The sequence below is a fragment of the Lepidochelys kempii genome, chromosome 5 (assembly GCF_965140265.1).
Source record: "Lepidochelys kempii isolate rLepKem1 chromosome 5, rLepKem1.hap2, whole genome shotgun sequence".
Lineage (NCBI taxonomy): Eukaryota > Metazoa > Chordata > Testudines > Cheloniidae > Lepidochelys > Lepidochelys kempii.
The window spans coordinates 125,607,042-125,634,759 of NC_133260.1; the positions used below are offsets into that span (position 1 = coordinate 125,607,042).

The 27,718-nt window shown below is 44.9% G+C and overlaps 2 protein-coding genes across 2 annotated transcripts in view; one reads left to right on the forward strand and one right to left on the reverse strand.

The window, feature by feature from the left end:
• FBXO10 (F-box protein 10) overlaps positions 1–8,377 on the forward strand; it is a 78,894-nt gene extending 70,517 nt beyond the window's left edge. Inside the window, exon 12 of the transcript XR_012159142.1 lies at positions 8,326–8,377. The gene's annotated coding sequence lies outside the window, so the exon portion shown is untranslated. The remainder of the gene's footprint in view (positions 1–8,325) is intronic.
• Positions 1–27,678, reverse strand: POLR1E (RNA polymerase I subunit E). Its single transcript, XM_073345730.1, has 12 exons — positions 27,549–27,678; positions 25,745–25,848; positions 22,188–22,264; positions 17,345–17,430; positions 16,471–16,526; positions 13,841–13,985; positions 12,432–12,539; positions 11,685–11,781; positions 9,821–9,954; positions 6,097–6,178; positions 3,234–3,365; positions 1–398 (listed from the first exon to the last, which is right to left on the reverse strand). The coding sequence occupies exons 1-12, from the start codon at positions 27,610–27,612 to the stop codon at positions 239–241; spliced, it is 1,245 nt and encodes a 414-aa protein (XP_073201831.1). The 5' UTR covers positions 27,613–27,678; the 3' UTR covers positions 1–238.
• Positions 27,679–27,718: the final 40 nt, after the last annotated feature.

Genomic DNA, 27,718 nt, shown 5'->3' on the forward strand with positions numbered 1-27,718 from the left:
TAGAAAGGAGGAGAGGGTTTTGGTTTATTTTCAAAAAGGACTGATTACAGAGATGGATGTCAGCCAAACCCATTACTAGTATCAGCCTTGTCCAGTTCCACTGTCTGGCAAAATAGCCCTTCTAGGAGCTCAGATTTCAAGTGGGATCAGGGAACTGGCATCAGCTTTGTTCTTGCAGAGGCTCCTTCCCTGTCCTTTCAGCCAGTGTTCTCCTCAGTGAGATGTGCACAGTATTCCTTTATTTCATCTTCTTGCGCTTCCGCTGGCTCCCTGATGGCTTGTACACAGGTAAGGGCAGAGAGAGGGTGACCAACTTGTGGTCTTCCTCGTCCGTGAGTCCTGACGGCCCCTTCCTTTTGGAGATCTTCAGCCTCATGGCTTTAGCGATCTCCAGTATTCTGACAAAAAGAAAAACACCCATATTAGTGAATGCAAGAGTGTACATTCCTGTGTCAAATCACAAACACTCAGTAGCGCAAGGCAGCCCCCTGGATCAGAGCAATTAGGCTTTCACCTCGGAGGAGCAAGAATCAGGTCAGACGCAAGCAGTAACTTGGCTCTGTGGCTGTTTTCTGGAGCAGTGACTGGCAATATGGCTGGCCTGCCCAGCTTTGGGTAATGAGAATAGCCTGTTGCTTTATTTAGTGGCTCATAATCCCAAGTGTGTGAAAGTTATTCAGTCCATGCCAGTCTGGGGAGAGATGAAGTAAAAGCAATCTACATTTTGTAACGGGCACAGCTCAGGTATTTATTGATTGATAGCTATCAATAAATTGATAGCTGCCCTGCAGGAGAGCCCAGCTGATTTCCAGACACTCAGGAGGAAAGAGAGAGAATGTCCTGTGGTGCTCAACTGCAAACTCTTTTGGCTGTCTAAGATGCAGCACTGATGGGCTCTAAGGGCTTGTCTATACTGCCCGCCGGATTGGCAGGCAGCGATCGATCCAGCGGGGGTTGATTTATCGCGTCTAATCTAGACATGATAAATCGACAGCTGAGCTCTCTCCCATCAACTCCAGTACTCCACCGGAGCGAGAGGTGCAGGTGGAGTCGACCGGGGAGCGGCAGCTGTCGACTCACCGCAGTGAAGACACCGCGGTGAATAGATCTAAGTACGTCGACTTCTAGCTGAAGTTGTGTAACTTAGATTGATGCCCCCTATCCACCCCGCAGTGTAGACCAGGCCTATGCGACCTCACAGTAGAATTAAAGCAGTAACACGTCAGCACGGAGAACATATAGAACTTTTTAATCAGGGATGCAAAATCCTTACTCAAAGAACTAAATCGCTCCTGAATATAATGATCGCGGCAATTTCTCATTCTTCCCGTGGCGCATCGGAATGTGATTAACAATGCTGCCTGTTCTAGTAAAAGTCCTAGGCTCTCACTTTAGTGTATTCTGATTGATCCCCAATGTCAGCTTTGCATCTGTGTTTCAATGAACAATGCCGTTTGCAAGGAGATTAAAGAAGTGGCTTTTTTCCAGTTTGAGGCTCACTCTGACTTTCGTTTTTCAGACTTCTCTGCACTCATTGTTTCAGGATCCCCAAAAAGACAGCTGTACAAGTCAAGAATCTGTTGTATCTAATATAGCTCACAAAAGGCAGCGTGACCTTTCCAAAAGCCATTTACTTCATCTTTAAGAATGGGGTCTAACCGGCTTCAAACACTGCCATTAAAACCATTATTCCACATCAGTTCCAAACAGCAAAATTACTGGAATCAGCAACAGCATCCACTGCCAGAACATGTACAAATGGAGTCACCCTCTGAAAAGCCAGGCAACTAATAGGTCAGATTACTTCCATTTACCATTGGAATTTAAGCTTTCTAGTCGAGAATCATTTCATTATTTTCTACACGATTTTGTTATGGGGAATAACTGATTTCTTGTTGAAGTTGTTAATTCTGCAGGACACAGATCTCGAGATGGGTTTTTCATACCCTGCAATAGCATCTTTAGAGATCTTGTCAGGGAACAGTCATCCTTATGAACCAGGTCAAGCTACAAAGCATGTCCTTGGAGTTGCTATTTCTCCCACTGAGGTGCAGCAAGCTAAGCATGGTTGAACTCAAATTGCTGACCGGGGGCCAATACATTTCAATTCCAGATGGTATTATGCAGCTGCTCTCTGCTAACAGCCAGTCTCCGCAACCTGCAGGTCAAGGATTCCCTAAGCGAGTCCATTCGATTAAATCAAGAATTGATCATAATTGTATTCTCCAATAGCCTGAGTCACACCCCTTCAAAGTCAGTGGAAAGACCCCTCTGAGTTTTATGGACTCTGGATCAGGCCCTGATTGAGACCTGTTGATAAAAGGCACACTTTACACTTAATACTCAGTAAATATGACACAGACAATACTTCTTGTCCCATGGGAAATTATGCGCTAGGAAGTAACTTCTCAATGAAGATACCAGAGCAAGTGTTCTTCATTAAGGACCCGATCCTGCCCCCCCCGCCCCAGTTGTCCTTGCTAGTCCCAATTAGCCAAACTCTCATCTCCTGATGCATGTGCAATTACCCTCCCCAAATTTCAGGAAAACATGTCTCCTCTGCACCAGGCGCAAGCAAGGCATTTGGGGGGGACTGGATTACTGGCTGTGCCAAGGGGGCATGTGCTCACAATTGGTTTTGTTTAAAAACCTGAGTTCCAACCTTTATGACAGAGACTGTTGCCTCCTGGCAATTAAACACGGATCAAGGACCCAGTGGAGAGTCAGAACTCCGCTTCCCCCTTGTTGTGAGGAGGAGGAGAATAGACTGGAAAACACAGAGGCATTGTTACACTCAGTGGACAGAGCACTGGATTGGACTCAGAATTCTACTGGCTCTGTCACTGGCCTGCTGAGTGACCTTGGGCAAGTCACTTTCCCTCCATGCCTCAGTTTCCCCATCTGTAAAAGGGGACAAGGATGCCAAACTCCTCTGTAAAGTGCTTTGAGATCTACTGATGAAAAGTGTTCGATAAGAGCTCAGTATTATTAGTTATTTTAAAAAGCACCCCATTGCACCCCAATCCTGCACTGAGCACTGCCTGGGTGCACCCCTCTGACAAGAACGGGGGGAGCCTGTATGGCACTCAGGGCAGCATCTGGATCAAACACCCAACTGCTCAATCGAGGAACTGAAGACAAACCCCCAGTGCTGCCTTCCTCCCCCCCCCCCCCAAATTATTAAAAATGACTGAACGCTTCGTGTTCCTTCCATTCACAGAAACGTCACTCACCTGTTCTCGCGGAGTTTCATGTCCCTCTGTAGCACAGTCAGGTCTGTTTGGAAGTTGTTAATGTGCAGGGCTAAGGCTATGACGTAGGCTGTAATTTTAGCTTTCATCGAAGCGGAGATTAAATTCTGGATACTTGAGAATAAGAGGGTAGGGAAGAGAGACCAAATGTGACACTTTTTAACAGAGCCAGACGTATAACCCTTTGGGCTTGTGTCTGCCTACACCCGACGGCCAAACCCGGGATTATATTCCTAGTAAAAGGGACGGGGGAAACTGGCGACAACAGCAGCATTATCTTCACTGCCAGCTCTTTTGTGAGCGACTGAAAACCTGTGTGTGTGTGTGTGTGTCAAATTTGCAAATAGTTTTGGGTTGACCAAAATGGCAACTTTCGTCAAATCTAGTGGGCTGAAAGATTTCACCCAGCTCTAGTTATAAATCAACACAGCTCTCACAGCAGACGGGCCTAGAGGGCTGTTTTTCATACTGGCGTTGTACATTTATGTTCAGAACTCCTGGCCCCTTCATGGTAACGCCGATAAAAAAAAAAAAAGTATGAAGAGACAATGACTATAAAGCAAAAAAAAGTTTGGCCCTTCTGCACACAGCCACCTCGGTGGCAGCCAACAAAATTCAATAAAACCACAAGCAGCTTCTTGGAAACGTTATTAAACTAGAACAGCTCCCCAGCGGACCGCCCCCTTGGCAGATGCTTATTTTAATTACTTTCCATGTGTCCGTGTCCTGTGGACAGCCTTTCCTAACTCAAACCTCTGCATTTCTAAGTGTGTGTATTCTGGCGCCTCCGGTTGGCAGTCACTAAACTGCTGAAAGGCTGGTCTATGGCAGGCGGGCAAAGAATCTAGTGCCCAAGAAGAGCAGAAGCCAGTGCCACAGCTCTGACCAGTGTCCAGAACTTTTCTTTTAAAGTGGTAAACTGGAGAGCTTGGTCAGAGGCAGGCATCTATCATGGGGAAGAGGTGAAGTCCTAAACGTGCTTTAGTTTGGTGATCTGGGACCAGCCTGCACCGCCAGGCACAGCAGGGGTTGGGGACCTGCCTTGACTCAGTGGTGACACCAGAGGGTCCTGGCCTGGGAGGTACAATGGCAGCTGGAGCTCCCTGGCAGTACCTTAAGAGGGTACAGTGTGTGCTCTCCTGCTTTCCACTCACTGAGGTGTCTTCTCCTGGCTAGCCCCCTCTATGGCACAAGCCAGAACTCCTGGGTTCTATTCCTAGCTTTACTGCTGCTGACATTACCACAATTCACTACACCTCCACTTATTGGGCAGCTTCTCCGCTCTGCAGCATCACGCTCAGAGGACCAAGGAGACCGGAGGAGCATCACAGTCTGGCTACTCCTCCTGCCAGCCTGACGTGCTCCCTGGGGTGGGGGTGAGGGAGGAGGCTGCGAGAGGGTGCCCAGGGGCTGCGCAACTCCCCAGCCAATGAGACATAGCCGGTCTTTCCTTCCGCTGTGCTGCCGGAGTGGAGCAGAGTCTGCCCTGCCAAGACAGCAGTGATGGTGCGCTAAGGTTGCAGGCTGCTGGCAGGTTTCATTCACGGACGTCTGTAAAATGCTTCAGAAAGAGAAGGCCCCAGGAAGATGTAGGCCTTGTCTACACACACACACACACGCACACACACGCACTGGTTTCATTAAATGGGGTTAGTTAAACTGGCACAGGCCCCTATATGGGCACACCTAGACCTAGTCTACACTGGAAAAGTTTTGCTGGCATCGCTACCTGGCATCATTATACGAGCAAACCCTCCGAGTGTAGACACAGCTCATATCTGCATAAAAGAGCTTCTGCCATCTTAGCTAACACTGGTCCCCCAAGAGAGAGTCGCTACACTGGCAAGGCTCGGATTCCAGTATAACTGCATCCATGCTAGGGCTAGTTCCATCATAAAAGGTCACACCTGTGACCAACATAGCTCTACCCGGACACGTTTTAAATTGGTTTCAAACTGGTTTTATCGGTTTAACTTCTGCCTGAAATCTGACATAAGCCAGATTTAAATGGACTGAAGAGCTTCCGAGTGCAAAGCTGCATTGACTTACTGCCTCAGGGCAGGGCTAGACTGGAAACTTCAAACGCTGTCGTGGGAACGCTCCCGCGCCAACGCTGGGAGAGAGCTCTCCCAGGGCTCCTGGTAATCCACCTCCACGAGCGCTCGGAGCCTGTCCACACTAGCGCTTTAAAGCGCTCAGACTTGCTGCGCTCAGGGGGGTGATTTTTCACACCCCCGAGCCAGCAAGTTAGAGCGCTATAAAATGTAAGTATAGCCAAGCCCTCGGTTTCAAATCACAACTTTAGTTAAACTGGTGTGTAGTCAGGGGTTGCATTTTCAGTAGTTCCCCAGTGAGTTCAATAGCACTTGAGCTCCTAAGTAGCATGATCTCTTACAAATGGGACTGGGTTTCTAAGTCACTCAGATGCTTGTGAGCATTTTACCCCCAGCCTTTGTACGATGTGAAATAAAATACCTGATTTTAAAATACAAGCCATTGGGCCAGAGTCTCCTCTCACGCTGGTGTGACTCCACTGACCTCAACAGAGCCACTTCTGATTTACACTGGCATAAGGCTGAGGAGAATGAGAGCCAACGTTTCCAGACAATCACCGCCTGAAGTACCGATGATTGCTCAGCATGGTGACAGCCCCTTCCATTTTCTACACAGAAAAATCTCTGTACCGAAATCTACAGGCATTAAGAAGGGAAGATGCCAATAATTCAGATTTCTTTATATTACTGTTGAGATGATTTCCTGATAACATGGGCAGAGTTATGATCCCTTGATCTGAACTTTCCTGTGTCATAAACATCAATTTCAAACAAAACAAACCGTTCGCTACCTGCCATTGTTGTACGTCAGCGCTGTGAAGTTTTTCATGAGTTTGCTGTTAATGATGTGTGGACAGTCGGGACCCATTGCATCTAGAAGAAAAAGCTTTTTGCAATAAAATGATAAAACACCATTCTGAAACATAATGGGGCTTCAATAAAATTAACACTTAAGAACTATGATAACACTGTGCTGGATTTATACTGCTTCTATGACATCTTTAAGGGAACAACTTAAAAATATATAAAATCAGTGTCTTGACAAATTACTTAGAGCTTCTAGGGTAAGATTTTCAAACAGTGTCTAAATGATTTACAATCTTAAACCCCATTTTCGAAACAGACTTAGGTGTTTACAAGCCAAAATCCCACGGACTTCAATCAGACTTAGGCTCCTAATGGCTTGTCACTTTTGAAAATGGGACTTGGAAGCTTTTGAAAATTTTACCCCTAGAATGTAGGGCAAGCTTCTGTACCATCTACGGACTGTCATTTTGTTCTTTGTTTGTACAGTGCCTCGCACAGTGGAGTCCTGGTCCAGAATGAGGACCCCTAGGCACTTTTTAAAAATATATCATTAATAATAAATTAAATTACATCAAGTATTAATACAATATCATTCCTTCCTTATCTGTGTTTCCATTACCAGAAGGTTATTAACACTTAAATAGTTTTTCAAAAAAACTGAATTTCCTTTTCACCACTTAGGGGTTGTCTACACTTGAAATGCTCCTGCTGCTGGAATGCTTCAGTGTAGACATTACCTGTGCTGAGAAGCAGGGTTCTCCCATCGGTATCGTTAATCCACCTCTCCAAGAGGTAGTAGCTAGATCAGTGGAAGAATTCTTCCATCAACCTCACACTGTCTACACTGGGGGTTAGGTCAGCTTAACTGCATCATGCAGGAGCGTGGATTTTTTCACACACCTGACCGACGTAGATGGGTCGACAACTTTTTTGTGTAGACTGGGCCTTAGAATGGTGAGGTTCACTTTTATTTCATACCACTTTGACTTTTGGACTCCCATGCATCAGGGTGGCTGGGTTCCCAATACAACAGAGGAATGTTTAAAGAAAGTTTTTTCTACAGAAATCTAAAGCGGAGATTTTCAAACCTGCTCAGTGGATTGAGAAGCACAATTTCCGCAGAAGACAATGGGAATTATGCATCCAAATCCCCGTTGAAAATCCACACCTAAATGTTTTGTGTGGAGCTTTTAAGAACTGTTGTTACTGCACCTTTAAAAGCAAGATAATTTTGGATGCAGAGTTCAAAGGAGCTTGTTAGTTGGAACCAATGGAGGAGAAGTTGGCTGGAGACTGAACGTACAAATAAAGTGAGGCTGGATAAACTTGTAAATAAGGGATACCCTCAGTTCTGCAAGCTCTCATCAAGTGTCTCATGATATTTGGTGTTTTTCTTAAATCTCCAGCTGCTGGAATCAGGAGATTGGATGAGAATCTCAGCTTTCATTTAAAAAAAAAAAAAAAAAGATCCTAACCTTCTCGATTGTGGAGAAAACCTTGAAAACATAAAAGTGTGATCCTGAAAGCCCAGAAACTAGAAAGCAAAAAAAACCCGCCAAAAAATTTATTTAAAAAAATAAAATCTCATTGTTTTTAAACCAATCATTATTAAGAACATAAAAACAGCTACACTGGGTCAGACCAAAGGTCCATCTAGCCCAGTATCCTGTCTTCTGACAGTGGCCAATGCCAGGTGCCCCAGAGGGAATGAACAGAACAGGTAATCATCAAGTGATCCATCCCCTGTGGCCCATTCCCAGCTTCTGGCAAACAGAGGCTAGGGACACCATCCCTGCGCATCCTGGCTAATAGCCATTGATGGACCTATCCTCCATGAACTTATCTAGTTCTTTGTTGAATCCTGTTATAGTCTTGGCCTTCACAACATCCTCTGGCAAGGAGTTCCACAGGTTGACTGCATTGTGTGAAAAAATACTTCCTTTTGTTTGTTTTAAACCTGCTGCCTATTAATTTCATTTGGTGACCCCCTAGTTCTTGTGTTATGAGAAGGAGTAAATAACACTTCCTTATTCACTTTCTCCACACCAGTTATGATTTTTTGAGATTTATCACATCCCCCCTTAGTCGTCTCTTTTCCTAACTGAAAAGTCCCAGTCTTATTAATCGTTCCTCATACAGAAGCCGTTCCATACCCCTAATCATTTTTGTTGTCGTTTTCTGAATCTTTTCCAATCCAATATATCTTTTTTTAGATGGGGAGACGACATCTGCACGCAGTATTCAAGGTGTGGACGTACCATGGATTTATATAAAGGCAATATGATATTTTCTGTCTTATTATCTATCCCTTTCCTAATGATTCCCAAAATTCTGATCACTTTTTTGACTGCCGCTGCACAGTGAGTGGATGTTTTCAGAGAACTGTCAACAATGACTCCAAGATCTTTCTTGAGTGGCAACAGCTAATTTAGACCCAATAATTTTATATTTATTCTGGGGGGCCTGGCTCATGATTTTTGAATGGGTTGGGTTGGCAATACTGTGCTAAGGTGATGATTTTGACACCATTCTGAACCAATTAACAAAAAAATCTGTTTAAAAAAAAAAAGAAAGACCTTCTTGATAACATCATGAGAAAAAGCAACATATGAAAGAATATTTGGTTCAATGTCGATGCCTCAAGGGTCTTCCCAGTGATCTGCGCAACATGCGGAGAAAGGGAAGATTGTATGATAGCAGAAGGCTGGAGTAACTGTCATTAGAAGAGCCAGCTGGGTACTGGAAGTTTAGATGTGCATTTCCCACCAGATTTCTAAATTATTTCTGTCCAGAAACAAAACCAAACAAAAAATTTCAAAATTTCCTACAAGAAATTTCCAATAAAAATGGTTTCAGGCTGAAACTTTTAGTTTGGATAAAACCCCAAAAAAATTATTCTGAATTTTTACCTTTTAAAATGTCACATTATGGTTTATAAAGTGAAAAAACTGAAATGAAAAGTAATTTCAAAATAGACAATCAAAATGTACTCTGTTGAAAAATAAATGGGAACTTATTGGAATCCTCTGTTCCAATCCTCCCCCCCAAATCTCATGGAAACAGACATGTTTCCGAAGAACCAGCATTTTCTGATGGAAAAATATTCAGTTGGAGCATTTCTGACAGGAGTTACTCTGGTCTTCACAATACCCTGATCTAAAATGGCAAAGTCCCTGATGAATGAAAATGGCAAGTTTACAGTCTTGAATTATTGGGGCTTCTATAATTTCAAGACAACGTACATTTTAGTGATAAGAAAATGCCATTTCTACTTCGTTTGTGACACGAACGTGTTGATTTGTTCTACACTCTGTTCACTGTTGAGGCATTAACTGCAGAACACATCTCACTACTTGCTTTCAAGCTTGTGTCCCGTCCCCCCCATGCAGATTCAGCAACCGGCGCCGTGGGGAAAGAGAAAGGGTTCATTTTTCGTCAGTGTTTTTAGGTTGAGATTTTCACAGCATTCCAAAGGGCTTTGGGCACCAAATTTGTGCCTAACTGCCTTGGACTGCTTTCAAAATCTTAACCTTGGCCCAAAAGTGTACATGGGGATCAAACTGCTACCTTTGTCTGTTAAAGCTCATCTGTCATCTTGGTGGAATTTTATTTCTTTTCTGAGTTTAAGACTCCATTAGTTACAATACAAACCCCAGTCCATAGCTGAAAGGTAAGCAGGGCAGAGAGATGCTCCTGTTATTAACTCACGTTTCTTCTTAATCACTTTCTGGAAACTGAACTTGATGAGGACATCCAGAAACCACAGACACCGCGCCTTATGGTCCGAGCTGTCCTCACTTGGAGGCATGGACTTCAGTTCTTCTAGAACGAAGGAGCAATGGCTAAAAGGAAGAGAGGGAACATCCCTTAGAGCCAAGGGCATAAAGAAATGGGGTTATGGGTACAGCACACTAGGACAGGGGATGCCTGAGTGTAAGGAATACACAAATAAGGCCAAGTCCGCAGCTAGTTTAAATTTACAGAGCTCCACTAACTTTGATATGGCAAAGCCAATTTATGCCAGCAGAGGATCTGGGCTCGTGTGTATTCCTTTGTCAGAGCAACCACTAACCTGTCGTGCTCTACCCAGAACCTTTAAATGCACTAATGCTTAATGATGAAAGGCAGGAGTAGTATTCTCTGACCAGACAGGAGAGTCATGAGAAGGACATTTCCACCTAGGGAAGATATTGCTCTGAAAAGAAGTGCAGATGATCCTACAGTATACTAATATGGCGGACAATATCTGTCCAACCTGTGGGCCTGTATACTCTAACCGCAAACTTCACCAGAGCACAACGCTGTCTGCATCCATCCACGGTCTATGTGGGCCTTTCATCTCCTCTTTATGGTTCCCCCTAGCCTAGACTCTCCAAACTTCAATGCATTCCCTGTTCGGCAGCTTGTCTAGAAGAGTGCCCAGAATGGGGCCATCTGCCCACCATTCTCAGAATCACCATTTGCTTCCTGTTCATTTTAATATCCTTGCTAGTCTTCAAACCCTGGGATTTCCCACCCAGCTCCCTCCTCTGGCCCCCTGCATTTTTCACATTTACCTATCCTACCTCATCTCTTCCTATTTGCTAGCAAGTTCCTTACACTTCTCTTATTCCCATTCCCCCAAACAGCAGCCATCCTGGCTGCACCTACACAAGCCGGCGGAGACTCTGCCTTTGGCTTCTGGCTGTTTCCTAGGTCCCCCAGCTCTCACTGTTATAAACTCTGCACACACAGATGCACGCCCCAAATTGCAGTCATCCCTCAGCCTGCTTCCTAGATTCCAACTCCTCCCACTGGGGCAGAGTTCCCAGATCAGGTTATATTCCAGGTTCACAGTTCAGGTTATATCCCACCTTGTGATAAAGAGAACACAACAATGAAGGGGCTCATCTTATCCACCATAGGAACCACAACTTTGAAGTCAGCGTTAAGAGGCTGTTATTACATCACTGAACATATTATTTTAAGAAAGAAATGAGTATTTTTGGAACAAAGATAAACCTAACAGCCACAGCAGAAAATGTTAATAAGAACATAAGAACGGCCATACTGGGTCAGACCAATGGTCCATCTAGCTCAGAATCCTGTTGGCCAATAGTGGCCAGTGCCAGATGCTTCAGAGGGAGTGAACAGAGCAGGGAAATTTATCGAGTGATCCTTCCTCTGTCTTTCAGTCCTGCTTCTGGCAGTCAGAGGCTTAGGGATATCCAGAGCATGGGGTTGCATCCCTGGCTATCTTGGACAATAGACACTGATGGACCTATCCTCCATGAATGTTAAATGTCTAATTCTTTCATCTAGTGATCTGGTTCCAGTTGGCTAACAGGGTTTTGAAACAGCATTGACCTTATGTATCTGCTGATTCCTGGGGCTACTGGTCCTTCAGATGAAACAGAATAATTCTAATGAAATCTGTCTGGAAATTCCACCAGGTATATACAGCTTCCTACGTGTCAACTAGGTTCTACAGGTGTTTTCCTTCATGCTAGAAGCTACTCATTTTTTCAACTCATTTCATTACAAGGAACTGACCACTATATTTGCCCCATCAATAAGCCTAGAGCACCCTTACCTTTTCTCTTCTGTCTTCTTAAGGATCGCCTCAGGAGTAATGCTAACGAAAGCTGCCGCTGGAGTCTGCAGTGCTTCATATTCGGCAGGGGAGAGGACTGGAGAGATTTTAAGAAATCATAAAGAACACTGTGCTCTTCCCCATTGAGGATCTAGAAGCCCTTAACGACCATTAAGTTTCACAACAGCCCTGTACGGTAGGCAAGTCATGTAGATTTACATTACACAAAGGGCTGACTTCATCCATTGCGCAACTGCTCACAGCAACCACCACCACTAATGTCTTAGAGCAGCGAAGAACAGTATGTCCGAATAACACAGCCCGGGGAGATGTACTGTAGAGGAACAATCACAGGGACTGGAAGCCAGCCAGGATTAATGTCCCTGTAAGTTCTGATTTCATGATGAAGCATCTCCTCTGGTACTTGGGTCCACAGTCCAAATTCTACCCTTTGCTCCCCATAATACCCTTCATAACACTTACAGTTGACATCTACTTCACATTCACACAGGGGAAGGCACCAAAGCATCTCCTCTGGGAGAAGCCGCTCAAAAGGCAGGATGTGAGACTTATAGGCCCAAAGCCCTAAGGCACACTCTCAAATCTTCTGTCCCCAGCGTTTTGGTCACGAACAGAAATTACTCCTCTCAAGTGACACACAACTCTGCTGCTCACCTGAGTCTGGCCCTTTCCTTTAACTCAGTATTTTCAGCTGGGTAAAGCAGTGCCCTGCCCCATAAAGGATACTGTCCTCAAACCTGTAGACGTTCTCTGGTCTGTCAGCATCTTCCTGGCAGGGAGGTAGGAAGAGGGAGACATCTTGCACGTCATCCTGAGCGGCGTCACTGACTAAAGCTTTCAAAGCAAGCCGGAGATGAGAGAGTGCTTGAGCCAATGCTAACGTGAACAGAACCGCAAAGCGAACGCTCGTGTTTAGTGTCAGTCTGTGCCAAGGGAATTCTTAGTTAAAAACCGAGAACTCTTCTGGTTAGAGTTTTAAAGCTCGAAATGCGGTATGGTGTGTGGGGGGGGATACTGGAAGCTTTTGAAATGACTAATAAATCAAACTCACGACAATGATTCTGCAAATTTCTATGTTTTCCCCACTCTAAGTAGAGTTAGCTACTGTACACAGAGCAGTCTTGTGTGTGCAGAACACAGTGCATTCTCCTACTGGGAGCTCTTTTGGATCATAGAAATGGAGGCCTGGAAGGGACCTCAGGAGGTCACCTATTCCATGCCCCCACACTGAGGCAGGATTAAGTATACGAGACCATCTGACAGGTGTCTATGTAACCTGTTCTTAAAAAACCTCCTCATTACAGAGGGATGGGGACTGTCTTCTTATTGTCCGTTTGTACAGCGCCTAACACAGTGGGGCCCCAATCTCCACGCAATACTGAAATAATATTACTATAAATAAAGAGCCTAATTCACCATGGTGGTTCGCCACAGTTTTATGCCACTGTCATCACTTCGTTGCTTGCAACTCTGGGGACTTGCAAAACCCCATCTGGAGCACGAAAGAACACGGCGACACAATACTGTGGAACTGGAGCAAGAGCAGCCTTCGCTTCTACTGCTTGTCTGATCCGAAGCCCAGACCCGCAGGACTGACAGGGTGACTTAGCTTGTCGGTTTTAAAGCTTTGGGGTCAGCTGGTCCTTTATGCCGGCCTGATGCGGTATCATTCTTTAAAGGATAAAGTCTGACAGGTTCTGTAAACGAACGTTCTATGCGAACAGCTCACAGAACAGATGAAGAGAATAACTTTCCAGGACCCTCTGCTCTGCTACCAGAGAGTTGAGCTGGGCAAGGAAAAGAACGTATGATTCACCCATTTATAAGCATTGTGATCAGAACGAGAAGATTGGATTTCAGTGTGCTTCTAGCAGAGAAGGCTGCACGACTCTCTCCCACAATGGTCGTTTGTTAGTTTCTAGCTGCTCAAATTTCTCCAATGCCACTACTATAGAGTTCACCACTCTGCTTCATTTAACACTCAAGGCAAAGCCGCCTCTCCCTCCCCTAGTCCTTGAGGTGGGAGAATCCTCTGAATACATTAGAGGAGGGAATAGACACAATGAATTAGCAAGTCTCCAAAAACCCAACAGGGAGGCTTGCTGCTGCTCTTCTGCATCACTCTTGTTACTTACCAGCAACACCTTTTGTGTCTATGATGTTTTCGGCTGCTTTTGTCACAGCCGCATTTAAAGTCTCACTGCCAACTTGGTGCATCCTTCGAGAGTTCAGGGCTCGCTTCTGCTTGTTGGTGCCAAAGGCTTCAATACACGAATCCACCTGCACAAGAAACCGATCCAAATTACTGCACCTAGAGACGGAGGTATGCTCTTTGGAAGGTGTTGGAGGGAAGCAGGAGATAATGCACCCTGAATAGGACGGGCTGCTATTGGATTCTACCTTTCAAAGGAAAGGAAATACATGTCACAGATCTGTAGGACCAAATTCGCTGCCCAGTTACAGCGGTGCTCCTCTACTGGTGTTAACCAGTATGAATGAAAGGAAAACTCAGCCTTTAGATTACAGTCCAGTCCAAGGCAGAGACGGCTTTTTTTTTAAAAAAAGCAAAAACTAACAAGTACGGAATGAATGAGTCACTAGAAACAAAAAGAGAGGAGGCATGATTTTCAGTATGCCCCCGCAGTGACCAAGTGCTAGTGAATCTGAACAATAAGCTGCGAACTAAGACCATGATCCTGCAAATGGATCTCCATGGGCAAATCTGTGGGAGTGCACTGGTTTCAGACCCCAAGCTGACAGTGGTGTCTGCCTGCCTGGATCTGACCACAAGACCATGGCCTAATGCCCATTTGTAAGGGGGCCATCAACTAATGGAACATTAGACAAGATCCATAAACAGAGATTCTATTCGATGTACAGTAACTAAATACAGAGGGTTGGGAAAGCTAGCACTCCTTTATTAAAAATTGTAAATTTCACTTTTGCTTTGAGCATCCAAAAGGGTGATCAGGTTATAGCTACAAAGTGTAGGGTCTAAAAAGAAGTAACAATAGACTTACATTGGAATAAAAATGTATTTTTTCCCTCTCCGAGATAGTGATTAAGGCCCTGATTCCGCAAAGACTTATGCACATGCTTAACTTTACACATTGCAAGTAGTCTTCTTGTCTTCCATGAGAACACCCACCATGCATAAAATTAAGGACATGCGTAAGTCACATGCGTAAGTCACTGCTGAACTGCCGTCTGTCTACATTTAAGGATTAGAATAATAGAACTATGGGGCTGGAAGAGACCTCAATAAGTTATCAACTCCAGCCCCCACCCTGGCAGGGATTTGTCCAACCTGTTCTTAAAAACCGCCAGTGAGGGGATTCCACAACCTCCCTTGGAAGCTTCTTCCAGAGCTTAACCGCCCTTAGAGTTAGAAAGTTTTTCCTGCTACCTAACCTAAATCTCCCTTGCTGCAGATTAAGTTCATTATTTCTTGTTCTACCGGCAGCAGACATGGAGAGCAATGGATCCCCTGTCCTCTTTGTAACCGCCCTTAACAGATTTAAAGACTTTTATCAGCCCTCCCCCCCCCATTCTTCTTTTCTTAAGAACAAACAGTTTTTTAATCTTTCCTAAAAGTCAGGTTTCTAAATCTTTTATCATTTTTGTTGCTGTCCTCTGGACTCTCCTCACTTTGTCCACATCCTTCCTAAAGCGTGCCCTTCCCCCCCCGTCCCCCAGAACTGGACCCAGGACTCCAGCAGAGGCCTCACCAGAGCAGGACAATGACCTCCCATGTCTTACACAGGACACTCTTTATACACCGCAGCGTAACAGGGTTTTTTGCAATGGCATCACACTGATGCCTCACTCAGTTTGTGAGCCAGTCCAGCACCCAGATCCTTCTCAGCAGTACCACCACCTCGCCACTGACTCCCCACTTGGTAGTTGTGCAGTTGTTTCTTCCTTCCTAAGTGAAGTACTTTGCACTTGTCTCTATTTCATGTCATGTTGCTGAATTCTGACCAATTCTCCAAATTGTCAAAGTCCTTTTGAAATCTAATCCTGTCCTCCAAAGTTCTTGCAACCCCTCCTCCAATCCCCCCGGTTTGGTGTCATCCACAGATTTTATAAGCATATTCTCCACTCCACTATCCAAGTCATTAATGGCAACAGTGAATAGTACTGGATCCAAGAATGAACCACGTGGGACCCCACTAGATACAGCCTACCAGTCTGACAGCGAACCATTGATAACTACTCATTGAATATGATGTTTTGAACCAGCAGTGCACCCACCTAATAGTAATTTAATATATTCCTCATTTCCCTAGTTTGCTTATAAGAACATCATGCGGGTCTGTGCCAAAACCCTTACTAAAAAGTGAGATATATCATGTCCTCCGCCAGGGCCGTCCCTAGCTATCCTGGTGCCCTACACAGCTGCGTACTTTGCATGTCTACCGCTTCCCCCCACGAGGCCACGAACCCTGTCAAAGAACAATTCACACTAAACTTGTTCTTTGTGAACATGCTCTAGGTAAACTTAAAATAAATCGGCGAACACACCCCAATCTTTTGGTGGCCATTAATCTATTTAACGTTTAGCCAGTTCATAGAACCACCACCAAAGCTACAATAAGGATACAACTGCTGCTGTTACACCACTTCAAATCTATTGCCCAGCTTCCGAACATACTAAAAATGCTGAACTACACCCATTAATGGCAAACGTGGACAAACCATTTCTAGACTAGGATCGTTTGCTGAGGGTAGCCCGGTGATTATGTTAGGAAAACAAAACTTTTACCTTCTCTCTGTAGGATTTATTCTGATACTCTGATGGGTCGTCATCTATTAAATCATCTACAAAAAGACCAAAAATGAGTACACATAGGTATAACTGTGCTACTGTGTCTTCATTCACACTGTGCCAGAACCCGGCAAACAAGTGCGCAGGTTCTCACACCTGATACTCGAGAATTTAAAAAAGGATAAACTGAGATGCTAGACAGCATCTGAGAGAGACTGGGCAGTCGTGTTACTACAAAGAGCATTCAGACTTTAGTTTGATACATCAGAAAAGGTGTGTCCTGGATTATACCAACATCAGGATCACCTTGTGCACCAAGGAAACAATTCATTGGGGATACTCAATATTTTCCTCTAGGCTTGCGGCAATAAAAGCAGCCCTGCTGAAGAACTGTGCTGCCAGGGATTATTTTATTTCCCAGAAAGTGGCGATTCAGTCTCTGGGCCTGTTTAGTTCTAGCCTTCTCCTAAGCAGAAGACACAAAGGACGATAACACCAAAACACGACCTGAAACCATTGATTGGGATTAAGTTCAACGTTTTCCACCTTCCACCCTGATTTACTCTAACTCCCCCCCACACCACCACCACCACCCACCCACCCACACTTCCTAAATATTACCTCATAGCTTGCAACGTGGAAAACAGTAAAAGGGAGAGTTGTAGCTAGCTCGTTAAAGCACCAGAAAAAAAGTGTATTATGGGGGCATTCTCCAATCAGCTTGCGCTCTTTCACTCAGGGACCATTAAGAATATCTGTGACATTGGACTGATGGAGATAGGAGCCAAACTGTAGGCAGCAGACGGAGTGAAATGCACACGGAGTGCTGATGTACCGTGCCGTCGGTGGCAGAGTTCAGTCTTTTACTTACCTGACAACAACGGCTGCATGTTGAATAATTCAGCATTATAGACTTCCATTTGTCCAGCGTCCTTATCTAACACACCGACAAAGTACCTGTGGAGAGCAGAGTGAGGGATGATTAACCAGAGATGATCATAAGTGAAATACATTAGCATTATTATATGGCCCAGTGCTCTTCATGACCCTCCTTCTCCCTCCTGTCCCCAGCAGGGACCGATTTTTTCCATCGCAACAACTAGAACTTCACAGTGAAATGAGTTCCATAAAAGTCACATAGGAGGCCTGATTTTTAACCCTGGAGTCTCAAATGAAGGCATCTAAATTAGCCTCCAGGCACACAGAATGAGCGTTGAGGTGCTTAACTGTCATATTCTATTCTCTTTCTTGTATGTATTTGCAGGGATCCTAACAGCTCCTCTAAGCAGGATCTCATTAGGTGCACTGTCTGGTTTCAGAAGCTTAAGAATGACGTTTTTCTAGGGCTCCCTGGGCTCAGGATCTGTACTATCTGGAATTTAAAGGATAAAGATATTTCAAATGCTGACTTCGTTCTCAAGCAAATAATTAAAGATTGGATGGCTCTTTTTAAAGCTCAGATTCCACGTGGCCGTTCTCTGATTATTAATGGCCCCTTGAACCTAAGGTTTGGGCTACACTTAAAACGAACACCAGCATAGCTGCATTAGTCAGAGGTGTGAAACATCACACCCCCAGCCAACATAACTATGATGACAAAACCCCCAGTATAGATGCAGCTATGCCAACAGAAGAGTGCTTCTGTTTGGGGAGGCAGTGTTCCTACACTGAAAGAAAGACTCCTTCTGTTGGTTTAACCTGTATCTATGTTAGGAGGCTATGCCAGCATATACACATGTCTACACTAAAGCTTAAGTCTGACAGCATCCCAGAAACTGACTCTACTTTCTCCACTACTGAGAAAACAGATTTTTTTGCATTTTAAAGAGATCTAGCCCTCCCTTTCTTTCCGGCCAGCAGTTCAGAGGGATAAGATGGATGGTTCACTTTGCTGCTGTCCAGACCCGCATGGCTTGAGAAAATGTGTGTTTTTCCCATTTTCGCCTAACTCTGAGGACCAGGCTGGATCTTTCTCTCATCCACCTGGCAGCCTAGGACATTCATTTAATGTTGGGTTTGGCAAGGTTTTCAGCTGGCTTGTGCTGGATCTGCCCCCCTCTGCCATTTTTAAAACTGGAACTGACTTGGTGAGGACCAAGTATGGCTACAGCATGACACCAGGCATTCAGGTGTGCTGAGCTGGGGGAGAAATTCTCTCTACTGCCTTGTCTATTTCACGGGAGCAGTTCAACTAAAGGCATAATTTCAAACTGATTCAGTTCAACAGTGCATCATCGAGCTAAGCTGAACCGACATAAGCCACTTCAAATTGAATTCAGTGTCTCTGCAGGGTTTAGACAGGGACTAAGAGCAAAAATACACGTCTAGTAGCTAATAAAACTTGGGACATTTCAGGAACAACTATGGACGAGTAACTGCTAGAAGCTTGATGGAGGTAATACCTGGTCTTTGGGTTGTGGAGAACCGCAACCCCACTGGTAGCTCCTTCAAGTAGACCAGAGTTGGGCAAACTACGGCCCGCGGGACCGTCCTGCCCGGCCCCTGAGCTCCTGACTGGGGAGGCTAGTCCAGCCCCTCGCCTGCGGTTTCCCCTCCCACGCAGCCTCAGCTCGCTGCACCACCGCCGCAATGCTCCGGGCGGGGGCTGCGAGCTCCTGGGGCAGGGCAGCTGCAGAACGACGGCCTGGCCCGGTGCTCTGTGCTGCACGGTGCGTGGCTGGCTCCAGCTGGGCAGAGCGGCTGGGAGCACCGCCAGCCACCGGTGCTCCAGGCAGTGCGGTAAGGGGGCAGGGAGCGGGGTTGGAGCGGTCAGAGGGCGGGGAACAGGGGGATTGAATGGGGGCAGGAGTTCTGGTGGCAGTCAGGAAGGGGGGGGGGGTTTGGATGGGGCAGGAGTCCTGGCGGGGATGGGGGGGGGGCGTCAGGGGGCGAGAAGCAGGGGGGTCGGATAGGGGCCAGGCCACTCCTGGCTGTTTGGGGAGGCACAGCCTCCCCTAACCGACCCTCCATACAATTTCTGAAACCCGATGCGGCCCTCAGGCCAAAAAGTTTGCCTGCCCCTGAACCAGACAAAAAGAATGAGTCACACTAAGTTGAATGGAGAGGAAAGGAATAAAAAAAAGGGATGGGGTCTGAAGCCTCTAAACAAAGAAAAACCCACAGAAAGAAAGAGCACCCTACTCAGACTAGCCAGGTGTCCTCACACCTAAGGAAACTACGTTTCCACCCCTCCAGCTTCAAGAACTGGCCTCACATTAGCCAGGCACATGTCTAGGGCTCTGCAGCAGCTGTTCCAAGGATTGATTACATCATTAAAACGGTCTCTTAATCATGCCCAACGATATGAGTGTTCCGAGATGGAGTCCTACGCTGGTATAAAATTGCATATCACTGATATTTGTAGCATAGATGTTCATTAGACTAACTGGGTCTCAACTGAATTCTCCAGACACAAGCATAAAACCGCCCCCAGAGTCTTGTTGCAGTGACAGTGTTGTAAATTAAGTTCTGTCACAATTAAAGTCGCAGCTCTCCTCGTTTCATTTGAGACAGAGGAGAACAAAACCCCATGACCTGCATGTAATCAATCTCTTTCACCTTTTAGACGATCTGAGTCCTGGATTTCCTGCTACAGCCACTCTTGGGCTGCTTAACAAAATGGTGAGTAGCAGAAAGGGACTTGCTTTTAATCGACTCCTCTAGAACCCAAGCACATCAGGAAACTCAAGTTTAGAAGTCCCTTGTCCCTGCTCCACTCTCACATGATCCAGAACAATCCAGAACCGAGCGGATTTGTTCTCGTCCCACCCAGCAATATGGAAATTGTTACGAGGCACAGAATCGGCAAAAGTATGTCAACGCAGGTCTGTTACCAGTACAGATGTGACTAGGACTCAGACTTGACAGACATTTCTGAAGTCCACCCTTTTCACCCTCCACTGGTATATATTAAATTTAAGAGACACATCACGTCAAATTTGACCCCAAAATGCAGGTTCTCTAGTAAAATATAATTGTCTCTAAATCTAAGACAAAACTAGCTGCAAAGTTCAAGTTGTAAGCACCAGAGGCAAATGTTTTAGCTGCATCTGCCTGAAAATCAGTTTAGTTGGAGGAACAGAAACCCAGTTCTAGGGTCTTCTCCGCTTTCCACATCTAAGGCAGGATTTTCACAGCTGCTTTAGGGATCTGGACGTTCAATTACCAATGGATTTCAATAGGATTCCTCACAGATAACCATATGAGTAAGTTTTTGCAGGATCAGGGCCTTATATGATTTTATTATCCAGTTCCTACGGCAACAAACCTTGTTGTACTGTTAGGACTATTGCTTGAAGTCATGTAAAAGCTTGTTTTGTTCTTTTTCTCTCACTAGTTATGTACACAACAAAACCTAAATTTAGACTCGAATTTGACCTGACAGTGTCTCTTAGACTCCTCCTTCTGCCTGCGCACATATTAAACTTCCTTTGATATTAATGGGAATGTTGGTGTGCCTCAAGGGAAGAACAGATACTCTTAACCGACCCAACAGGATTATTTGCTGTTGACGTTTTCTGGATCCACTAATTCCAAAGGTTTCTATCAAAACCAGAGGTTTCCTTACTTACAGTTCCTAGATCAAGCCAGACTTGATAAAACAACATTATTACTACTAACATTTGCTTGGATGTGCCAATATCTGTTATCTTTTTCTTATCCTTCCCAATGAAAATACCATCACTTCATATGTGTTTCCCTTTCTGATGTATGGCAATGGTTCTCAACCAGGGGTACGTGTCCCCTCTGTGGGTACGCAGAGGTCTTCCGAGGGTACATCAACTCATCTAGATACTTGCCTAGTTTTACAACAGGTACGTAAAAAGCACTAGCGAAGTCAGTACAAACTAAAATTTCATACAATGACTTGTTTATACTGCTCTATACACCATACCCTGAAATGTAAGTACAATATTTATATTCCAATTAATTTATTTTACAAATATATGGTAAAATAAAAAAGGCAGCAGTTTTTCAGTACTAGTGAGCTGTGACGCTTTTGTATTTTTGTGTCTGAGTTTGTAAGCAATTCTTTTTTAAGTGAGGTGAAACTTGGGGTATGCAAAACAAAATCAGACTCCTGAAAGGAGTTCAGAAGTCTGGAAAGGTTGAGTACCACCAGTATATGGAACAGTCAAGTAGATCATCAAGATTATCAAGCTTTTGTCCTGCAACTGCCCAGTGATCATGCAAGACCAAGGAATCCTCTGCATATATCAGGTACAGATTCTGCCAAATTTGAAGGGTGGCTTATTAAACTGGATTCTGCAACATCAATGTCTCTCCTCGGTGATGTTACTTACTGTTTTTTGGGGTTTTTTTAATCCAAATCTTCTTAACCTGATGTACATATATATTGCATGGCCATATTTTTCAGCAGCACTCAGCACCTCTCATTGAGAACAATCATAGAATCTCAGGGTTGGAAGGGACCTCAGGAGGTCATCTAGTCCAACCCCCTGCTCAATGCAGGACCGATCCCCAACTAAATCATCCCAGCCAGGGCTTTGTCAAGCCTGACCTTAAAACAATGGGAGCTGCAAGGCGCTGAATGCTTGAAAACCTGCCCCTCTTCTTTTCCGATCCTCAGCAAAAGCTGAGCTCTTCTGAAAATCTGTCCCCGCATTTATAAACAGCACAAATGAAAAGGAAAAGAGAAGAATCAAGTAAACAGAACAACTGCTTTACCCTCCTCCTTTGCACACACCCCATACCTGCAGAGGGAGTTACATTTCAAGACTCCTGAGCCGAAGTTTTTTCCCACATAAGAAAGCCTGTCTGTCTCCGAAGTCTAAAATACAAAGAAAAATAACTTTAGTGGTGGGGTACTTGTGACACAAATTCTCCATGTGCACCGAACTTTCTAACCAAGCTATTACGTTCTTTTTTTCTGGGTATCAGATACCAGTTCTCCGAACAAAAGACATTTTTAACTTGTCTGCTTTTAGGGAAATTTTCTCATCAATTCTATTAAAAGCAACACACCAATATTTCCCAAATAAAGTCTTAAAAGAGACAACATTTCTTATGACTGAAAGAACCCAACCTTGTAAATAATGCTACCTTCACATTCACCTAGAGCAGTGGTTCCCAAACTCGTTCCACCGCTTGTGCAGGGAAAGCCCCTGCCGGGCCGGTTTGTTTACCTGCCGTGTCCGCAGGTTCGGCCAATGGCGGCTCCCAGTGGCCGCGGTTCACTGCTCCAGGCCAATGGGAGCTGCTGGAAGCGGCGCGGGCCGAGGGACATACTGGCCACCCTTCCCGCAGCCCCCATTGGCCTGGAGCAGTGAACCGTGGCCACTGGGAGCCACGATCGGCCGAACCTGCGGACACGGCAGGTAAACAAACCGCCCCGGCCCGCCAGGGGCTTTCCCTGCACAAGCGGCAGAACAAGTTTGGGAACCACTGACCTAATGGAAGGTAAGAACACTTTACGTGGAAGTTATTGCCTTCACAGTGCTAACAGTATTTCTGGTTAACTTCTGAGCAGGCTTAGCATTGTCGTGAACTCTGGAATTCAAAAACACAGCTAGAACGTCTTGTCCACAATAGTTAAACCTAAAAGCGATGGTTTGTAATAGAAATGCTGTAACTAGTTAGAGCTAAAAATGTAGAGAAATTAACCATCTTTGCTATTAAATTTAAGGTGTTATTTCAGATGCTTTAGTTAAAGTTACATCCAGCCTTCCATTGTAACTGTTGCTCATAACTTCCTGAAAATTAATTCTCCTCCTGCATTGAAAATTGCTGTGTTTTGTCTCAATTCCAAGGTTATTCCTGGGGGAGTGGTAGTGTGAGTAAAATTAATTCAGTGAGTTTTTTAAATGTAATTTTAATACACACAAGCCCACACTATCATTATATATGCACACACGCTTTTGAAAAACTGGACTTGTTTATGTGCCCTTGGACTCAAAAATAACTGAACTTTAAAACTTCATGGCATCGTCAGTTTACGTCCCCAATCCCGACAGCTGAGTGCGAATCAGCCACTCTGAAGAGTTCACAGGATCAGGGCCTACATTTCAAAATTATTTAAATAAAGAACGTGGGTACATCTGCAGTACAAAATCTGTACCTAGTTTGTGCTTGAATAGGTGTATACTAGTCAGTAGCACTAACTGCATAACTCCACAATAACTCAGGTAAGGTTTTTCCTTTTCTGGCCTTTGGCTTGTTTCTCTTTCCACTAAAGCCAATGCAAGCAAAACTTTCACACAAGAGAATTCAATCATAACAAAAACTACAGCAATGCAAATGTTAAGGTTAGAAATGTACACATGAAAGAAATCAGAAAATGCAACATGTTTTTTGCAGTCATCTTAGCCCGCCAACTCTGCAAATAATAGCTTTACTTTTTTATTAGGTATGCTGTTAACCATATAGCCTAATATATACAGTATGTGCAACATGGGAAAGTCAATATTACTTTCAGAATCCATGACTTTGGGTGTTTAATTTGGTAACCTTAACTATATTACTGCAGTGGTATTTTGCATTTAACATATGAGCCAGAGCAATTCAAACTTGCGGCGTACTGCATTATTGAACCCCGTTACCATCCCTTTATATAATTGGCATTAATATACTTGAAGTACATTGTTTGGTAAGCTATATGGTGTTAGGTTCATTCTGTGTCTGATCATGAATTGCTTTGACAAAGCAAAATTATGCTTTCATACCTGTCAACACACTAATACTCAGTACTACTTCCTGAGGTTACAGTGACATCTTGTGGTTTTGTAGACTAAAGACTCCAGAATACATGCTTTTAGAGACTTGAGGAGCTCCAGGTATCAGTGCACAGACTATTCCTCATATTAACAAGGCACACAGATGGGCTAACTCAAAGCTACACGCAAAAGCTCTTACCCCCTCTCCCCCGATGCCATTGTTCCAAGCAGCGGCTTTTTCCATTTAAGCTTCTGCTACCACTTTCCCTCGATCCAGTCTGATTTCTGCTGCTAAGAACAGTCTCTCTGCCCTGCAAGCTGAAATAAGGGTCTGGACATATCCAGAATCTCATAAAATACCATAAAGTGGAATGGTTTAATTTTGGGATTTGTGTTTTGTTTTTAATTCACATAGAGGGTTCATCAACAAAAGGCTGTTACAAGGAGGAGGGAGAAAAATTGTTCTTCTTCACCTCTGAGGACAGGACAAGAAGCACTGGGCTTAAATTGCAGCAAGGGAGGTTTAGGTTGGATATTAGGAAAAACTTCCTGTCAGGGTTGTTAAGCACTGGAATAAATTGCCTAGGGAGGTTGTGGAATCCCCATCGTTGGGGATTTTTAAGAGCAGGTTGGACAAACACCTGTCAGGGATGGTCTAGATAATACTTAGTCCTGCCATGAGTGCAGGGGACTGGACTAGACGACCTTGTCCCTTCCAGTTCTATGATTCTATGACTGGCTACTTTCTCTTTCAAGGGGCACGACCAATTTGAAATCTAAACAATTTTTTTTTTAAAGTTAGTTAAAAACTGCTTCAGTTACTACACCTGCTTAAATCCCCCTCCTAATTTATGATGCTTTACAATCACATTTGTCTTAATGTTTTCCTCTCCACTGCTGGGGCAGGTAGGGGTGGAGACCTACAAAACAACAGCCCAACTAAAGTCCTGCTCCTACAATCAGATCCATGCCAGCGGACCCACAGACAACCCTACTGGGAACAATGAGGTGCCATGCAGATCCAATGTCAGGATTGGGGCCTATCTCCTTATACAAGAGAACCAGTGAAAATGACTGTACATGAAGAGGATGTCAAATGCACAAAGAAAACAAAAACCGGATACAAAACAGAGATTTTCCTTCACCATGGGAATTCAGACTGGATCAGACCCAAAATTCATCTAGTCCAATATCTGTCTCCAAATGTGGGCAGTTCCAAATACTTCAGAGGAAGGTACAAGAACTCCAAAATAGCAGATGAGGGATAATCTGCCACCACATTAGAGCTCATCTTGATGTCTAATCGCTTAAAACCTGAAGCAAAAGGTTTAACAATCATTCAAAATGTGTTAGTCATTATAATGCTACATATTTTATATCCATACAATATCTTTCATTTGTAATCTTACATGTTACACCTGTAACAGTAGCAGGTTACAAAAATATACAAAAGTGAGATTTTTTATTTCAGTGTCCCTTGACAAATTTTTCAATACTTCTTGGCAAAAACATCCTGACTGACAAAGACAAAAACCTGATAATAAACAGGGATCTGATGTTTCACTGCAGAACTCTTGTACAATGACAAACAAACTTACCAAGATTCTTTGGTGTTTCTTTCTGGGATTAGTCGTGTCTTTGCTTTTGTATAAAGTAAAATCCATGTTTTCAGAATTCTGCAGTTTTCCATTTGAAAATTGAACTGTAATAAATTTGTAAGGAGAAAGCATTTGAAACAGTACAGACAAAGGTAAACCTATGTTTAAAATAAAAATGTTTATAACAATGCCAGGAAAGAGGTTGTTCTTAATGAGAATTTTGGGCAGCCTGAGTTATATCAGAGTTAATTTCAGAATACAAGTGGTTTTTTGTTTTTTTTTTCAGAATAATTACTCCACTTTGGAAGCCAACTAATTATTCTGCAATAAAGTGACTTTTCTTATGGCACAGTATCCACGCAGGAAGTTAATCTGGAAAATCTATTGCAGAACAGTTTACTCTGCAATGGTTATTCCACTCAATTTCTGAGCATAAACAGGACATTATTATTGTGCTACGGGTGTAGAGCAAATGGAGGGTCACTAACGCCCTACACCTGAGATGTCAGTAATTTGTCCTGAGTAAGATGCCATAGACTCTCCCTGGCAAGGCTGGACTAAGCTTGATGCTACAGAAGGATCTCATCAGACATAATTTGAAAGATTCTGCTATTTGCCCCAACTGAGGTAAGGGCCCGCTGTCCTAGGAGCTGTACAAACACAGTCAGAAACAGACCCGGAAGAGCGTACAATTCCTCCATCACTGACAATTTTGAAATCAAGATGGGTTGTTTTTTCAAAAAGATCTGCTCTACGAATTATTGTGGGACAAGTCTTTGGCCTGTGTTATGCAAGAGGTCAGACTAGATGATCACAATGGTCCCTTCTGGCCTTGGAATCTATGAATTTCAACAATCTTTTGGATGTAGACTGCTCCCTGAATTTAACTTTAACAGTTGGAAACTATTCGTATAATGTTCCACGCATATTTATGTTCATGAATCTATGTTGACTGCAGACTTCAAAGGGACCGTGCACACACATTCACTCATTTGCTTTCTTGGAGCAGGGCCTGAATGCAGCACAGTGCAAAAAACACACTGTAATAACAAGGCTGGTGTCAAAACACAGCAAAGGAGCAGCTTAGAGACAAGCAGCCTGCCCTCCAGAAAACTGCCTTCTAGCTTTATTTGTCTTTCACTGACTTTAATTTAGGGATGATGATTTTTAAGAATGTATTTAATAGCTAAAATTTCTGCATTTTTTTCTTGAAATCCCACAGGTTAACATTTGGTCATGCCTCCAAAAACTGAGTTCAGCTGCACGGTGGCGCATGCCAGGCCAGCGCAGCACCTCAGTCCTCACAGACATCAGCTACAGACGCCGAACAGCTGGCCAGGGAGGGCTTCCCCCCTGAGGTCAGCAGAGCGCTTCCCTTCCCGGGCAAGCAGGAGGACGGAGCAGCCCACCGAAAGGACTAATCCGACCAAGGTGGGATCTGCAGCCTTCGTTCAGGAGGACCCGGGGAGATCCCACGGGCTAGCTGGGAAGGATGAAACCCACCAAGCCAGCAAATGTCTCTGAGATGAAGCCGGTCCCTGGGCAGCCCCCGGCTACACGCCCCCCCCCGAGCCCGGACAGCCCCGGCGAGTCCCGTGCAGGGCGGGGGTGGGGGGGTGGCTGCGCGGCCGGTGCCCCGACTCCCGGGCGGCGGCGGCGGCTGCTGGGGGGCGTGGGACAGCAGCGCCCCTGGCCGGGCAGCCCCCGCGCACCGCGTGGCGCAGGAGGCCGCGCAGCCACGGCCCGGGGGCGCACGGGCGAGCGCGGCCCTTGCTCCGCCCCGCCTCAGGGGCGCGACTCTTACCGAGCGGGGCGCTCTGGGCCTCCTGGGGGTCCCCCCGGTAGCACCAGCGGGCGGCAGCGGCCATGGCGCGGCTTCCTCGCGGCCGGCTGGAGACCGCCTCCCGGCCCGCCCCGCCCCGGCCGCGATCGCCGCCTACCGCCGGCCGGCGCACGGCGCTGGAGACGCCCCCC

Excerpts from the sequence above, each read along its gene's own strand:
- POLR1E (XM_073345730.1), bottom strand. The coding sequence starts at position 27,612 with ATGGCCGCTGCCGCCCGCTGGTGCTACCGGGGGGACCCCCAGGAGGCC. Across the intron at positions 17,431-22,187 it reads AAATGTAACTCCCTCTGCAG|GTACTTTGTCGGTGTGTTAG; the intron begins GTATGGGGTGTG and ends TGCTCTCCACAG. Across the intron at positions 6,179-9,820 it reads GAAAGTGATTAAGAAGAAAC|ATGCAATGGGTCCCGACTGT; the intron begins GTGAGTTAATAA and ends TTTTTCTTCTAG.